The sequence below is a fragment of the Oratosquilla oratoria genome, chromosome 17 (genome assembly GCF_046742065.1).
Source record: "Oratosquilla oratoria isolate Oo_2021 chromosome 17, ASM4674206v1, whole genome shotgun sequence".
In the NCBI taxonomy this organism is placed as follows: domain Eukaryota; kingdom Metazoa; phylum Arthropoda; class Malacostraca; order Stomatopoda; family Squillidae; genus Oratosquilla; species Oratosquilla oratoria.
In genome coordinates this window covers 31966592-31984462 of record NC_134793.1, presented here as the reverse complement: position 1 = coordinate 31984462, position 17871 = coordinate 31966592, and the positions used below count along the sequence as shown (strand labels likewise).

Here is a 17871-nt window from a genome sequence, read left to right as displayed (position 1 = left end):
GTATATATTCAGAGTATATAGAATTATTTATTATATTTTCTGGATGTATTATTTAATAAAACATTACCAATGACTACTGGTTTACTGCTCTGGCCTTCAGTAGCAACAGTGGTACACAATGGCATCCACAAAAGCGGAGGACATTTTAGGCCAAAAATGGGACCGTTGTTTAGCAGATACAATAATCAAAATGGGTATGCATAATTTTTTCATTTATTTCTAACTGTGAATTGATATGTTATTAATTGGCACTATACTGAAATGGAAATTTGGGTTGTAAGTTGGTGTTACTCAGCTGATACCGGCTATTTTCCATTACAAGTGTATCTCAGTGGTAGAAAATAATCAATTAATATTTCAGATAATTCAAGAATGACTTGCATACTTAGTTTAGGTTGATTTTTGTCGACCCCATTGTCCGTAATCTACTGTGTGTTTTTAACTCGTGAAGTGTATACGTGAAGCATATTACTTTCAACTTTGTTTACTTTATTTAATCTCGTCATGTAACTGTAAGGACACAGCTGACCTAAGTTCTGCCTTTATCATTTTATGATTGGAGTGTATAAGTCGTGTGGCAGATGTATCCATGAGTAGGGGGCTGGTCAGGTACCATTTGTAGCCACTTGTCTAGTTGCATTTTAAAGCTCAGCTGTCTGGGGGTGATGAGAGGCTTCTTAATATTTTTTTTTTAGAAGTTTACACGTACGCAACATAGCAATAGAAAATTAAATATAAATTTTGTAAGCTATAACACATCAACGTAATATACATTTTTCCTGGCGGAAATCATTAACAAAACATTGCTAAAAGTGATACACAAATGAATGGAGTTGCAGCGACTCCTTGAGACTACATCTTAAAGATGTAGTCTCAAGGAGTCGCAGGAATCAAGGAGTTTTGATAGATTTGGAGGTCAAAGAAGATGACAATGACCCTGATGACCTCTAGAATCACAGGTACTGCATTACATAATAATGTAGGTTAGGTAAATAGGTTAGAATAGACAAAGTTATCATACTTTAATTTTTTTTACCTCCACATCTACTAAAAGATGACATCTCAAGTAGTTACAGTGGCTACATTTGTTTGAATATAGCTTTTAGCAGCCTTTTCTGTATATTACATTGATGTATTATAATTAATATTGAATTGTCTATTACCATATTGTGTTGGTGTACACTTCTGAAAAAAAAATTACCGGCTTCTTATCTATAATGGGGTAGGTAGTGTCTGCTTTCAGGTCTTGGAGTTGGCCGTATCTCTGGAACTCAAACCTATCCTTGTTTAGGATCACATTGATTTTTACCCATCTTGCCACGCTGTCCAGGTCCGCTTGTAGTAGGGCCATGTCTGTAACACACTTAATGGCCCTGCCAATCCTGGTGTCATTGGCAAAGGATGATTCCTTGTCGATGTCACTAATCATGATTTTAGACTAGTTTTAACTAATGGGAGTTCAAGGATTGGATGTTATTTTGTTTTATTCTAGTATCACACAAAAACATTTTTCACTTTCTGTTTTGGATCTGAAAGTTTGGTTTATCTATGGGATGGTTATGTTACGCTAGGAGCTATTGGACAATGTAAGTTTCATGGTGAACATCCATGCTTATCTGATTTGGGAATAGCTTTGTATCTTAGCGTCATGAGGGGTGGGCCATGTTTGTGTGATGTAGGTTGTGTAACCAACTCTGGTAAATGATGACTATTATATAGCTGCTATTTCTTGATGACTAAAGTCTTCACAAAGAATTAGGATGGATGGTGGTATTTTTGCTGCATGGCCATTGGATAGAATTGTCTCTGTGCAACTTCTCAAACTTCAAGATCCTCACCTCCATCCAGAGATCCTTGGGAGCTCCCAACTGTGGTCCAAGGAACCTATCAACTGTACTTCCTCCACCTTTTCATGTGGAGTGTTGACAGCCTACATCTTCTCTACTTCTTATACAGAACTATTAGCTGGTCACACCAGAGCAGTCCCACATAAGTAAAACTTAAGAGGTAAAATTAAAAATCTAATGTTTCTCCATCCTTATTTTTTAAATCTGATGGGTTTTTTTTTCTTCTTCTTTTTTTCCCCTCTTGATATTGGCACCTAGGTTGTTTACTTAAATTTGTTTACTTGTTAGGATCTAGAGGGTCTTCTTCCTAACAACCTCACCAGCCACTCCACCACTGTACCTTTTTTAGACACTTTACATGACACCCATCCAACCCAGGTGCCTTACCTACCTTCATCATTTTAACAACTGCTTTCACCTCATCTTTCCTTATTTCTCCTACATTTTCCTCATTCATCACTGTCATTTTCTTAGCACTTCCCACTGCAACCACCTTTCCCTCCCTATCCTCCTTCACATTTAGCAACTCCCTAAAATACTCTGCCATTTCTTCCATTATCATCTCTCCATCTATACCTTTTCTACTCTACTTGATTTGCCTCTTCTTCCTCTCTTAATTTCTTTCCAGATAGATAAAATGAATGTTGGAATTTGAACCTGGGATTTGAAAGAGGCAGAAATGAAGAGCCTGTGTTTAAGATGAAATGTTTTCATAAGTATGGTGGGGGTTACAAGAATTACAGATTGAGAAATGTGGTAGTAAGGCAGAACTAAGGTGGAGTGCTGTCGGATAGGTTTGATCAAAGACTACAATAATGATTTGGGTATATGGATAGAGTGAGTGAAGAAAAGAGTTGCAAAATGAGTGGAAAACAAGTGGAGTGAAATTGTTCAAAATTAGGCGAGTGGGTGGGGATGCGGTACCTTGATTACAAGTGTGTGTCAAAGAAGGGAGCAAAATGTAGGAGTGAATAGGGAATTATTATAAAGGGAGGAGGGAATGATGCAACCCAAAAGTCTGTCTTTATTTGCTTCTTAAAATTTCTTGGTTGGATGAGGGAGGTGTCAGTGGAGTTGAACCAACTCCAACTGTTGGGGCCTGCTGGGAAGTGCATCATGCTGCATTGCCTCAGACCCAAGCAGTGTGCCATAGGATGGGGATGGCTGTTATCCACAGAGTACTAAAATGGGGAGGAGGATAACAAACAGGTTTTTGGATGCGTGTACAGTGGATGTTTTGATTTGACCATTCCCTTATGGGAAAAGGCCTATTGGTATATGAATGATGGAAATATAACCATTAAGGCACAGGGAAAAACATGAATTGACCATCTTTTGCATGATTAGGCATTTGTAAGGGAATAAAACAAAGATCATTATTTAGAGCCATTCCTTTCAGAATTACTATTCATGTGTTGTAGACTAGTAGCACAAGTGACTGTATTTACCTAATTGTAATATAAAGGAAAGGGGCAATACTGGTTGGGCCCTGTCCTGTCTCCTCTCCAAATTTTATCATAACTAGCCTGAAATTCATGTACAGTTCCAACTTAATCTATATCCATGATCTCCAATTATCATATTTAGGTCTTAATTCATGTATTGTTCGAGCTTAGGCTATATCACCTTCTAAGCTATTCTCAATATTTATGCATCTATATGGAAAAAAAAAGTATTTTTTCACATCCTTTGGACATGTGGTCTTTCTTAATTTGTTCCCATGACATCTTAAAACCCTCCCATCTTTGATCAGGAGATTTCTTCTGTAATCATATCGCCTCCCTCTCTATAATCTTTCTGTGTGAGGTTATTAATTTCTGGACATGGATACAGTGTTTGTAAAGTTATTGTGATATTTGGGGTCATTTATTATATAAGTTTTATTTTTTGCAGGTGGGGGCTTGACCCTAGGCATTGTGTTTTCAGCAATTGTCTTTAAAAGTGAGTAATACTGTTTTCTATTTTTTCATATATCCAAGTATTATCTAGATGAAATTTAGATATTGTATCTTTCATTAAATTCTTTCTCTATTAGAGTGTTGGAGTATGTGTGAAAAATAATTTGACGCAGTCTGAAGGGATTTCTCCCAGTTTTCTCTCTCTCTCTGCATGAGGGAATAAAGGGGGGTTGCCGATTAAATGAAGTGGCCTTGCTGTGGATGTACTGTGTCCTGCTACATTGCTTCTGACCCATGGCAGTGGGCAAGATGAAGGGATGACCTGTCATCCAGGAGGAGACAAGATAAGAGGGAGGGAGGGGGGTGAATGAGAGTGGAGTATGTGGGGATGGAAATGGGTGGGAATGGATTTCACACCTTTGTTTTTTGGCCATCTCCCTTTGGTATATGTATGTATCAACATTCAGAGTGAAAAAGAAGAAGTATTGCAGCTGTAATTTATATCTTATAATATGTGTATTGTGATGCATCATCATACATCAGGCAACCAAGTACATCAAGCTTGTGAGTATTCGATTCGTATTGAAGAGGTTGAGTGGGTCAGTACCCCAGTTCCTGTCCTTCCACTTGTTAGCCAGGGATGTAGAAACCAAGCCAGGACCTTACACTTGCCCTACATGTTCTAAACCCGTAAACTGTGCACATACATCCATCAAAACAACACATGGCACTATATAAACCTAGACTGTCTGTCCGAGCAGTCCCGTCTCCCCAAGGACTGCTACGGGACTGCTCGGACAGACAGTCTAGGGAACGACAACAACAACAACACATGTCACTGTTGGTTCCACTTAACATGCACAACACTTACCAACACAAATCAATACACAGAGGACTGGAGCTGCATCCAACACAAAACGCACACTAACATAAATGCACTCGATAGTGCAGTGGCATATGGGCCAAAACAGAGTTGCATTTGAAATCCTACTGGCTGATGTCAACACCCATTAGTCAGAATTGTGCCAATATATGAAATTATATGCTGAAATGGACTAGCCTTGTTAAGTATGAGTAATTAACTTATGGGGGTCTACTGTAGCACTATTACAAGATGAAACATACAAGAAATAGCCACCTTAAAAAAAGGAACAAATTAAAAAAGGAAATATATTCTTACAAAAAAAAAAATAATACACAGAGAACTGAAAAGCTAACCAAGAGAGATCAGGGATCAATCAGTCAGATAAATTGATTAAGGTTAAATTACTGGTAATAGTAGACTATGAGTTAGGGTACGCGTACCAATGAAGACGCATTTGACACAAAAAAACTTCTACCTGCCGATGGTGAATAGATAGCATAAGTACAGTATAGGCTAAAAAAATCACGTAACTATCCCCTCATAATGTGACATAGTCTTACCTTCCTAATCCAAATAGGTACGTGACTGCTGGAGATGAAATAAAAAAGTACTGTTTTTGAAAGAATACGAAAACCTAAGATTTTTTTTTTTTTAACAGATTTTTATTCCATTGTTTGCAGGTGGCTTGTGCATGGCTTTATATACACTTGTGCATCAGAAACTGCTTCCCATTGCATGCAGGGGATAGTTAAGTGATTTTTTGAGCCTATACTTATGCTCCTATCTACTCACCATCGGCAGGTAGAAGTTTTTTTGTGTCAAATGCGTCTGCATAGGGCAAGTGCATCTCCATTGGTACGCGTAGAGCAGTGGCAAGTTTTAGATTTGTGTCATTGCATCATTACTTCTTCCTCTTCTGCTCCTCTCGTTATAGCTTAGACCTCTCCTTACAGGACGTCCATGGCCTGTGATTTTTGGGTTGGGTGCTGGTGTTGGAATGGGGTATTCCAACTGTCAGCATGAAATCAATCAGCCATTCCTTGTGAGAGCAGATAAGATTGTGGTAAGTTACGATCATTCTTCATGATTATGGATTTATGTGACTTTAATGTATTTGTCACTCACAAGTAATGATCCCCTTCCACTCCTTTCTTATTTTCTAGGTAAAGCCTAAAGCAGTTGCAGCAGATCCACCTGCACCAGAAGCCTAAGTTTGTTTTGATAGGTCAAAAGATGTACATTTATCATTTTCAGTACAATGCCTTTTAATTCTTCACTCTTTGAAAAAGGGTGATGGTCCTTGGCTCCCAGGATGCCAAATGCCAATTAATACCTGCTGTTCTAAACATTTGCTATTTTTTGTTTTGCAAGATCTATGTGTTGTGTATGGAATGTAAATAAAAATAACTTACGTATTTCTATTTTCTATTTCTTTCTTTTTATTATTGTTCCTTGATCATAGAAGGGACCCATGATGGGTACCAGGCAGTGGTGGACCTTCAAGATGGACAGCAAAGCTACCCATTTTCAAAACCTAGGAACCCTCTCACCCCCATCAGGAGGTGTAGCTATGAAGAGCTGATGCTCGGTCCCTAGACTGGGTCCAAGATCTTTATCAATTTCATTTGTGTTTCTTGCTCATAGAAGGGACCCATGAGGGGTACCAGGCAGTGGTGGTCCTTCAAGATGGACAGCAAAGCTACCCATTTTCAAAACCTAGGAATCCTCTCGCCCCCATCAGGAGGTGTAGCTATGAAGAGCTGATGCTCGGTCCCTAGACTGGGTCCAAGATCTTTATCAATTTCATTTGTGTTTCTTACATTTTCCACACATGGAGAGTTGACAAGTTCACTGCTCTCCTAGTAGTATTGCTTTCAAGTGGTGGCATAGAAATAGTCCCACCCTAATCAGATTAGGAGAACTTGAGGCAGCAATTAATCTTATTACCCTGTGTGCAGTGCATGGCATTTTTTCTGCTACACCTCTGGCCTAAAGATGTTCCTCATTCAGGATACTCTTCCAACTTGTAATTTGCTACCTTCCAATGGTGCCCTTTTTCACAAAATGTAAGCTAATGACTGAGTGTTCATTAGTCCTTATGACCTTTAATCCAACTATAACAATATAGTTGTTCATCCCTTTTCCTGGTTGAAAGGAGAGGAATTAGAGCTAAGTACATGACAGGGAATGAAGGAACAGATATAGAGCAAAAGCAGCAAGATAATACCAACATGGAATATGCCTGGCCACAGGAATAAACTGCCTCAGATGCAACCATCACACAGAAGACACTGAACACCTTATCTTACACAGACCCACCCAAACCATTCCTAGACAACACAATGTTTCTTCCTTGAGTGGCTTTTGGGCCAATCTGGTGGCTGTTGCCACTTACCTGGGAGTTGTGCATCTCCTGCAAGAGAGATTTGGCACAACAGATTGAAGAAGCAAATAAATTTTTGGGTGGAATGAAATTTTTTTGAGAAGTGTATAACAAGATAAATGCAAAGAGGAGGTTGCATGGAATGATTGTATCCACAGCAGTGTATGAGCAAAGATTTTGAATATAAGGGTGAAGGAAAGGAGTAAAGTACTGAGGTGAGGTAGAGAATGTATGGAAATTGCTGTCAAATCGGTTACCTCTGTAAAGAGTATTGAGGTGCTTTGGGTATACACAAAGGACAAATGGGGGAAGACTTTGTAAGAACATAAGGATGAAGGAGACTGCAAGAGACCATAAAGCCTACACTAGGCAGTTCCATACCCATTACCACCTGTCATCCCCATCCATAAAGTTGTTTAACAGTTTCTTAAAACAACCAATGGTTTCAGCACTCACTACATGGTTACCGAGTCTATTCCATTCATTAACCACCGTATTAGTATACCAGTTCTTGCCCATTTCCTTCTTAAATCTAAATTTGTCCAATTTAAGTACGTTACTTTGAGTCTTGTCCTGTTGTCTTAATATGATGACCTTGTTAAAGCCCTTGATTCACTTGAACACCTCCATTAGATCACCCCACACTCTGCATCTTTCCAGAGAGTGTAGGTTAAGGTGCCCAAGCCATTCCTTGTAAGGTAAATTTCTGAGCCCCTGTATTTTGGTAATTCTCCTCTACTAATTCTAGTGACTTTATGTCCATTCTATAGGACAGAGACCAAAACTGTACCAGTCAAGGATGGATCTAATGCCAAATAGTTTGAAAACTACCTCTGCACTTCTGTTCGTAGTCATCCTAGCAGTGAAACCTAATGCTCTGTTAGCTTTATTCCTGGCACTAATGCATCATTTCCTGGATTTAAGGTCAGGATTCCCTAAAACTCCCAAATCTCTCTTGCTCTCAGTTTTCTCTAAAAATGTGTTATCTAAGCTATATCTGCTTTTGGGTTTGTGTAGCCCTATATTTAACATGCTGCACCTTGAGATATTGAAGTCCATTTGCCATTTCACCATGTGAACAGTTTGTTAAGACCTTCCTGCAGAATCTCAGCGTCTTCTCCTGACTTAATTAGGCATCCTATTTTAGTGTCACCTGCAAACTTACATCACTATTAATCCCATTGTCCAAGTCATATATAATGAACAATAAGGCACTCAAAACTGAGCCCTGGGGAACTCCACTAGAATCACTCCCTATTTGGATTTTACACCATTTATGGTGACCCACTGTTTTCTGTCACTTATCCAAGCTCTAATTCATTCAAACACTTTATCCTATGCCATGGGCTTTAATTTGATTAGTAGTCTCTGGTGTTTGAGATGAGGTGCCTGAGAAGTATGATAGGGGTTACTAGGCTGGATAGTGAGAAATGAGGTGAGGATGGAAAGGGAGTTGGGATATGTGGAAAGAGTGAAGAAAGATTAGTAAAAGAGGTGTGGAAGGCAGAGGTAGGAGTGAACATGAGAGGGTGACCAAGGATGAGATGAATGAATGAGGCAAAAAGGAGCATTAGGAAAGAAGGTCTGTTGAGGAGGGACAGAAGGTAGGGGTGAATGGAGAATGGTTGTGTATGGATGATGCTGTGATGCATGAAAGGGAGTGGATGGAGGGTGAGTGGGTCTATGTGAAAAATAATTTGACATAGCTCAGAGGGATTTCTCCCCATCTTCCCTTTTTATACATGAGGGGACATCGCCGATTTAATGAAGTGGCATTGCTGTGGATGTGCTCTGTCTTGCAATACTGCTTCTGACCCTGGGCGGTGGGCAAGATGCAGGAGTGACCTGTCATCCGGGAGGAGCCAAGATGAGAGAGGGGAGGGGGGAAACGGGAGTGGAGTATGCGGAGATGGATTTTATGCCTTTGTTTTTTGACTAAGGGTGAAAAAGCCTTTGGTATATGTATTTAATTTTTTTTTTATCTGATTGGTGTTGTAGAAGTTGAATATGTACTTAGGGTGCTGTAGTGTTCAGCTTTTCAGCAGTTGCACCAAGCATTGAGACAGGAGAGAAAGGACACCCCTACTGTACCCTAGGAAGGAAGGTCTTGTCCAAGCCCCCAGATGCTAAATGGATGCAACATCCCCTCACTTCCTCAAGCAAACAAAACCCTGAGGGACCAGCACATGGGCTCCGGAATGGACCAGGGAGTCCCTCTTTACACACTTCCAACTATATCCCCATTTTTTTCACATAAGGAGTTCAGGATCCTAGCTCCTGCCCTCCCACTTCTCATATTAGCTAGCAATATAGAAACCAACCCAGGTATCTACACTTCCCCTACATGCTCTGAATCTACAAACTAAGTGCACACATGCCAATACTAGCATGATCCTAAGTAGGTCTCCTTAGTTATGTGGGCTGATGTTCAGCTGTACTACACCCCATCCCCACTTACACCACCTGCCATGTGGATTGTGACTATGCATTTCCAAAAATCACCATCATGCATCATTGCTGGAGGACTTGTAGCTGTTAGCTGGGAAAATGAAGTTCTTGTAAGCAGGAGAGACAGGGACTGAATATATCATCATTCTCAGTCTGTCTCTCTCTGTAACTCCCAGGTGGGAGTAGGTTCCATGGAGCACCATACAGATGTGGTGGGGAAGTAATTGGTCCTCCTTTTCTGAATTTTCAGTCCCAAGTCTCACTTTGAGATCCATGGCAGGTACTGAACATCTGGGGGAGTTGAACTTTCACTTCCCATGTGGGGTGAATGTGTCCTTTGTCTCTACTACTTCCCTAACAAGGGGGATGAAGTACCTTTGGTACAAATATGCACGTATGTATCTTTAGTGTTGTTATCCAGCTTCAAAATCATGTATTCATTAAACAATAACATTTATTCTGTAACCGTGACTTTCAAGTATAAATGGTTGAATACATAAACTTGAGCATTTTGAAATAAATAATACAACACATAAGAACTTTAAGTTTTATTATAAAACAACTCTGGGAAAAATATAAATACAAAGATAAAGCTTGCTTGTACAGCTTTAAGTAATGTCACCTCTTCAGATAACATTTGTAGCTGAACCCTGAAACCTAACAAGGAATTGACCAAATCATCAGGTACTACAAATAACTTGATGTCCTTTAAATATGAATACACCATCTTAACTTGCATCATTAAGTTAGTTTTTTCCAGTGTCTGCATAGGTTTCAAGCCCATTATTCATGTTGGAAAAGTATGGCACAATCATAGGTACAAGTTATTACTTTATTTTTTACCATGTTAAACCATCTAGAATTTTTTTTTATAAAATGTCTGTCATACATGCAAGTTGTTGATCCGTTACTACCTGTATTTCTGCTGTAAATGTGAGATCTGAGTCTAAATCTAAAACTTCTTCTTCCCCTTTGATGGTGCTATAAACTCCTTTGGAATCAGGAAGCCACTTTGTCAACTCTTTCTCAGTAATATATATTTCATGTTCCTTTGCAAAATGATCGATAATGTCGTTGCCCAACCTGTAGTGAGTTTTGCATATGTGACATCGATATGGGGTTTCCCCGGTGTGCATCCATACATGTTCCTTCAGGTCTCTCCACTTCTGTTTGGCAGCACGACACAATTTACACCGGTAGATGCCATTTTTTGGTCCAGTGTGTAAACTCATGTGAGCTAACAAGATATCAGGTGAGGGTAATACCTTGTAGCATTTTTTGAAGCGACACCTAGAATGTCCTCTCCTGCCTCGTTTGCTGGTAAAAGTTTTTGGTGAGTTTCCGTGTGATTCGTTACCATCATCTGTGGTTGAGAAGCTGTCATTTTCATTTCCTTCTTTATCCAAATCAGCTGTCATACCAGTGCGACTTTCAAATGAACTGCTTAGACTTCCTTCCTTACTCTTCTCTAAATTTTCGCCACTGTCATCCATTCCTTTCGCAGAATCTTGAACACTTGCTTCTTTTGTTAACATTTCTCCCAGAGGCCCTACATTTTCCTGCACAGATGTATCACTAGTGCTCACTGATGTGTTACCTTCCTCATTACCTTCATACTCATCCACCTGAGACAACATTGCACCCGCTTTCAACATCTTTACTACATCCGGAGGGGCTTTGGTACAGTACTGCCAAATATGCCTCCTTCTCTCTCGATCCCTGACAAATTGTCTATCACAGTATTTGCAAACAACCCATTTGGGGGTTTTATGAGGTGATTCACCAGTTCCTACATCTATAATACTTGATTCATCATCTAGGTTTACTACTGGTGGTGTGCTAGATGTTTCAATCTGTTCAAATGTGTCATTTGTGGCCTGAACTTGTGTAAAAGGAAGCTCTTCAGCTGGTATAGGTAACTCAAACAATGTCTTTCCAACAGTTAATTTGGCCTTCAGACTCTTAGGAACTGCAGCACAATCTCTCCGTAGGTGTCTCCTGAATTCCCTCTCTCTCCTGTAGAGTTTAGAACAGAACTTGCACTTGAAGAAAGTGGTCACTTTGGGCTTTGTGTCCTCAGGAACTTGGGATTCGGTAATATCTTCCTTATGCGCCTGGGTACGATGTCTGTTAAGATCTTGTACAGAAGCAAAGTGACCCTTGCACATTGGACATTTGAAACGCTCAAATCCACTCACGACAATCTTTTCCACGTTTTCTACCGACTCGCCGCTAGCTTTAAGACTTTTGTTACACGGTTCTTCCAGTTCTTCTTCCTGCAACTCGACTCGACCACGTTTTTCTCCGCGCCTGCTTCGAGCCTTAAGGCGGTGGAAAAACATGTGTTCGTTCAGCTCGGCTTTGGATAAGAATGATGCATCACACATTTCACATAAATAGTAAAAATCTGTATCCTTATAGATATAATTATTTGACAGTTCTTTTGCTGGTCTCTTGCTTGTTACTTTTACCTTTTTCCGAGCTTTTGCAAGAGACGGAAAATACGTTTCCATGTTCTCCGAAGGTATGTGTGGAAGTTTCTCCAAAGGAGGAGATGGAGGCATCAAATCTGAACGAATTGATATTTTTGGTAAATCTACAGACTCTTGTGAAGAAGACATTTCCTGAGTAGGTACTGATACTGTATCCTTCACCACGTACTTAATAGGTTTCTTGAACTTCCAGTTATCACTTACTTCTTCTTTCAAATTTGATGTTGACGGCTGACTGAGTACTGCACTAGTTGGTATTGTTTTGGTTCGCACGATCTGCCTGGGGAAAGGTGGTTTCTCTTCCCATTTACTTGGGAGTTCAATAGCCGCTGGCCCCAAAAGCTTTTTCACGTCGGCACCATTTGAAAGATTATTTTTCCTTTTCCTTAACAACTTCTTGTAATCCTTAAAGCTGACCCTAAGATGGTCATTTGGACCAGCCATAGGTTTACTAGTAAATGGTTTCGACCTAATAGCTTTTTGAGGTCTTGTATACATCCTAGCAATGGCCTGAGGCCGGTACACATTTGGCATGACACACGTGCATTTAAGACTTCGACAAACCTTGCACGAGAACTCCTTGTGATATCCATACTCAAAGGCATCTGATAAATGCTGAAGAATGTGCTCCTTCAGATTGGCCTCTGATGGATGGTATGAGGCACACAAACTACACATGAAAACTCTATGGAAGAGACTATGTTTCATCAGACACCACTCTGACTGGAAAATCTTTTGACAAACCGGGCACTTGTACCCAATCGATGAACTGTCGTCTATACATGGTACAGGAGTAGTTATCACTGGCTGTGGGATTTGCACGTACGGATGAGGATACTCGTCAAGTTTAGGCGGAATAGTGCCAAAAACCTTTCCTCCAGTTCCATCATGCCATTTTGTATATATTTTGCATATTTGTTTCAAACCCTTGGTATTTGGGGTCTCACTGGCACAGTTTTCCAAACGAGTGCTCGTTATGCAATTTGAATTTCCAAGTATGGTGGTCATTTTTTCTTCCTCTACAGTTTCTTCCTTCATATTTACTTTTGCAACATTCATGGCCTCTTTCACATTGTTTTCTTTTGCATTTCCTTCTTTTGCATCTTCTTCTTTTGTAGTTGCTTCTTTTACATCCACTTCTCTTACATTTGTATCTTTAACATTTGCTTCTTTTGTATCCATTTGTTTCACATTTTCTTCTTCGGTTTTTGTTTCTTTCGAGTTTGCTTCCTTTGCATCTTCTTCTTTAGTATTTGCTTTTGTGTTGACCTCATTTGGATCTTTAGCAATTGCTTCTTTAGCAACTGCTTCTTTTGTCTTTACCTCCTTTGCTTTTGCTTCATCTTCCAGTCTTTTCCTTTCTGTCATTTCTTCAATACACATATCAATATCTATGAGATCCTTTTTAGTGATGCTTCTTGCTACTTCCTGAATATCATCATCATCATCATTATTGTTGCACACGTTTCTATTATCACCTTCCTTTTGCCAGTCTCTGTTGATGGCAAATCCACTTGCAAGTATAGTTTCACCACCTTTTTGAGACAAATCCACACCAGGTCCTTCAGAAACAAGAGGGCCTGCTGGTCTGCTGCTTGGTCCTTTCCGAGCTTCCACTGAGAAACTGCCACTCTTACTTTCTAAATGTTCCTTCCTTTTATGAGGAGCTGAAATAAATCAGAATTACTTTTATTTTCTTCTCTAAACAGTTAAACAATTATTTATACATACATATAAACGTATATATATACACACACACACACATATATATATATACACACACACACACATATATATATATACACACACACACACACTGAATGGTCCCCAGTGCAGATACTAATCTTTTTTCAACCACATTAACTTTTTACTTTTAATTCCATGTCATCACAACACATATATATATATATATATATATATGGCAACCTCCCTCCCCCTCATTCACTACAAAAAATACAGAGCATGCAAGGTTTCTTCTTGCCTACTCTGTATTTTCTGAAGTGAATGAGATGGGGGTGGTTACCATGTAATGAAGCAGTGGGGTTAAACCAGCTCTGGATGTCAGGCGCTGTTGTGGATATGCCATGTCTTGCTGCATTGCTTTGGAACTGTACATATACTAAAGGACCCTTTTCCCCTAAACACACATCCAAAAACCCATTTAGTGTCCTTCCCATCTTAGTACCTTGTAGATGAAAGGATATCCCCGTTCCCACAATGTTTGGGTCAAAGGGAATACAGTAAGACTTTGGACTTAATACTGATTGTCAGTTGGTTCATCCTCACCATTTCATCACATGGTCCCACCATCCCCACCCCCTCCCTTTATCCACTTACAAAATCTACAAAGCAGATAAGAGCATCACTTTGGGCTGCATCATTTCCAATCATTCTCCATTCACTCCTATCTTCCTTGCTCAACACTTATGAGAAAATAGAGAAGATGATGAGAAAGCCCTTCAGGCTGCATCAATTTATCATGCACTCACAACCACTCATGCCAATCTTCTACCCCATCCATCAGTCCCATTCCCAATATTATCCTCAAATTCTCTTCATCCACTTCTGCCTTCCACACTTTTTTTTTTACTAGCCTTTCTTCAACCATTCTTTCCATATGCCCAAACCACCTCAGAAGAATGTACGAAATAATACTTAAATTATATAATGTATATGCATTTAAATTATACAGTTAAGTACACTTAACATACATGTATCAAAGGATGACCCCAGGATACTTTTGATATGTGACTTCAGGAACAGATGTGTCTTCTGCTCTTCTGGAGTTTTCAAACTGACTTTACAATAGTGGCAGAAAGTCATCTTTTGAGCTCGAGGATATACACCAGCTTTCTTGTTTTCCAGACGTCTCCTATAAAACCACTTTTTTATGTGGGACTGAAAAGAAATGAATGATCATTACATATACTGATTTGAATTACATAAGTATTAAAGAACTTTACAAAACAGTTCCCTTACAATTTACAAGATCATCTTTGATACCCCATCTGGGGTACTGGCTGCATGTTATTGTGTAGTATAATTTGCACAGCATGCAGCTGATACTTTTGGGACTATATGAGGTGCCCCTATGGACCAGAGTCACGCATAATTTTGTCTATGTTAGAGGAAATCTCTACTAATGGAGAAATTATGCTACTTTATTGTTATGTGACTGTCCTGTACCATTACTTTCAGTGTATATTTCTATTTTTGCCTCTGTCCCCTGTGGTAGGGGGAAGAAAGAATACTGCTACAAAGTCTTCTCACCCAGATTGTAAAGACAGCTAAAACAGGACGGAATGATGGGACTAGGCATCCTGTTCTCTGTAACTCTGAAAGGTATATTCCTACGAGAACTCATGGCAAAAGAGGACCTGGGTTTTTAAATGTGCTTGGGTGCGGTACAGATGAGAGTAAATGGGAAAGAATAGGCAGTACATTTGTAAGAAGGAAGATTGATCTGTTGGCATTAAGTGAAACCAAATTGAAAGGAGGGGGGTGATTTTGAGTTTGAGAGAGTAATGGAGAGGGTGTCGGGAGTGAGGAGAGGACAAGGGCGGAAAGAGTTGGCTCTACTAGAAAGTGAGGAAATAGGTAAATGTGTGGTGGAATGGAAGGAGGTTACTTCAATGTTAATGTGGATGAAGGTAAAACTGGGGAGGGAGATGTGGGTCTTTATAAGCACATATGGGCCTGGTAGTGAGAACAGTGTGGAGGAAAGGGAGGCTTTTTGAACTGATGAGTGCTTAGAGAGTTTTGGGAGGAATGTCAATGGAAAATCTCAATGCTAAAGTGGGAGGATAAACCAATAGACAGAGTGGTTGGGAAGTGTGGAGTGTCAGGTAAAAATCATAGTGGAGATTTAATGGTGATGTATTTAGAGAGTTGATGATGGCTAACACAGTGTTTCAGAAAATGGTCAAACATAAGTACACATGGGAGAGGGTGGTGGATTGAAGGGTGGTTGATAAGGCATTAATGAACTATGTAGTGGTATTCAGGGAAAGAGTAGGAATAGTTCTGGATGTCCATGTTTTTGGGGGGAGGGTGGGGAAATATCAGATAATTTTCTAGTGGAAGGTAAGTTGAGAGTAGATAGGCGGAGAATGTGGAAAAGGGCAGAAGGTTGAAAGGTGCTTAGAGTAAACTGTTTAAATGAGATGGAAAAGGAGAAGGAGCACAAATATAAGCTGAGAGAAGTGTGGGCGGTGGTGAAGGATTGAATAGAGGTAGAAGTGGAGGAGTGGTCTTTCAAGGAGAAAGTGACAAGGTGTGCAAAGATGGTATATGGAACAATGAGGATGGGAGGGAATAGAAGGAAGGGTAGTGAGTGGTGGGATGATGAAGTGAAGAAAGTAGCATAAGAGAAGTGAGCATTCAGGGACTGGATACAATGTAGGATGAGAAAGATATGAGATGATTGTGATGGGAGACGAGGTGCAAGTAGTTTTGAAAATTATGAAAGCAGGTCAGGCACCTGGGTTAGATGGGTGTTCTGCAGTGTGTCTGAAGAAAGGAGGCACAGTAGTAAAGGACTGTCTAGTAAGGTTATTTAATGTGTGTCTAAGGGAGGGTAGAGTGCCGAGGGACTGAAGGAGTGCTTCTGCAGTTTTGCTTTACAAGAGAAAAGGGGACAAATGTGAGGAATAATTCAGAGGGATAAGTCTGTTGAGTGTGGTTGGATAGGCATATGGAAAGTTTTTAATTGAGAGGAATAGAGGGCATAATTGGGGAGGTACAGTGTGGGTTTAGGAAAGGTAGGGATTGTGTGGATCAGATTTTTGTGGTAAGGCAGATATGTGAGAAAGCTTTAGAAAAAAGGTGAGGATGTCTGTGTTTTTACGAGAGTAGTACAGCCTGTGTTAGAAGTGGAAATGGAGAGAGCAAGTAGTATAAGGTAAAGGTGGGACTGCAACAGTGATGTGTCATGTCGCCATGGTTATTCAATGTGTACATGGATAGGGTGGTGTGGGAGGTAAAGGTGATGGTAACAGACTGGGGACTGGAGATGATTAAAGAAAATGGACAAAAGTGGGAGGTGAGCCAGTTGTTTGCTGACAACACTGTTTGTGGTAGGGTCAGAGGGATTAAGGGAACTAGTGATGGAAATTATGAGGATATGTGATGGGAGAAAGTTGAAGGTAAATGTAGGTAAAAGTAAAGTGATGAGATTACTGCAGACTTACCCATGGCATACCCATGAGCTTAGCGAGCCATGCAATCTGGGATGATGTCGGGAACTGTTCATGCTGAAAGGTGAAGCACAGTAATTCTTTCATCTTTAGGGTTAAATCTCTCTTCTCTTTAGAGTCCTTCTGGTCTCCTGTAAGAGAAATTAAAAATTAATAAAATTGTTTCCTTTATTTCCCTTCACATTACTGGCGTGCATTCCCTAATTGTAACCATAAAAGAGACATGATACAGGATGGAGCAAAGTAACTAAGCGAGTCCCACAGGACTCTTTACTAGCATCTGCCTGTTCCCGATTCACATACATGACATGATGGATGAAATACGTATTTTGAGATAATGCAGAGATCATCAAAAGAGATTAAAGATTACCACCAACTGTGGAATCTTTACATTTCTATGACTGCCTATACCTAAGTATTAACTGCACAAGTGAGTCAAGGACTTTCAGGACTGTTTTGGGAGACCCCTACAGACCTAAGCTACATATCATTCCTATTCAAATACAAATGATATGGTTTTGAACTTTTGTTGTCCCCTGGAACTTAAACTTAACTACTTCCTTCTCTGATATCCTTGTGGTAGTTGTGATGATGTAATAATGCTACCACTGTGTTCCCATGTGTGTCAGATACACACCCCTTGCATTTATGAATAAAATTCCCTCCCAGATTATAAAAATAAATAAAAATATGTTCTTAATCCCATGAAAGTTTGATACCTCCCTTATAATGGAAGTATCCAA

The 17871-nt window shown here is 39.8% G+C and overlaps 2 protein-coding genes across 9 annotated transcripts in view; one reads left to right on the top strand and one right to left on the bottom strand.

Moving 5' to 3' along the window:
• Positions 1-72: 72 nt before the first annotated feature.
• On the top strand, positions 73-6025 carry LOC143034593 (MICOS complex subunit Mic10-like). The gene is made up of 4 exons (XM_076200881.1): positions 73-194; positions 3741-3788; positions 5564-5673; positions 5774-6025. The coding sequence occupies exons 1-4, from the start codon at positions 119-121 to the stop codon at positions 5819-5821; spliced, it is 282 nt and encodes a 93-aa protein (XP_076056996.1). The 5' UTR covers positions 73-118; the 3' UTR covers positions 5822-6025.
• Positions 6026-9974: 3949 nt separating this feature from the next.
• The window catches only part of LOC143034590 (uncharacterized), an 81520-nt gene continuing 73623 nt past the window's right edge, over positions 9975-17871 (bottom strand). For all 8 annotated transcript variants that reach the window (XM_076200875.1, XM_076200876.1, XM_076200872.1 and 5 more), the window contains 3 exons: positions 17123-17259; positions 14645-14831; positions 9975-13600 (listed from right to left, as the gene is read on the bottom strand). In XM_076200875.1, coding sequence (XP_076056990.1) covers positions 10311-13600; positions 14645-14831; positions 17123-17259 — 3614 coding nt within the window. In that variant the 3' untranslated portion in view covers positions 9975-10310. The remainder of the gene's footprint in view (positions 13601-14644; positions 14832-17122; positions 17260-17871) is intronic.

What these genes read in the sequence shown, in the direction of transcription:
- LOC143034593 (XM_076200881.1), top strand. Translation starts at nt 119, where the DNA reads ATGGCATCCACAAAAGCGGAGGACATTTTAGGCCAAAAATGGGACCGT. An exon ending in TTCAGCAATTGTCTTTAAAA is followed by an intron (nt 3,789 to 5,563) that starts GTGAGTAATACT and finishes CTCTCCTTACAG; the next exon opens with GACGTCCATGGCCTGTGATT. An exon ending in TGAGAGCAGATAAGATTGTG is followed by an intron (nt 5,674 to 5,773) that starts GTAAGTTACGAT and finishes CTTATTTTCTAG; the next exon opens with GTAAAGCCTAAAGCAGTTGC.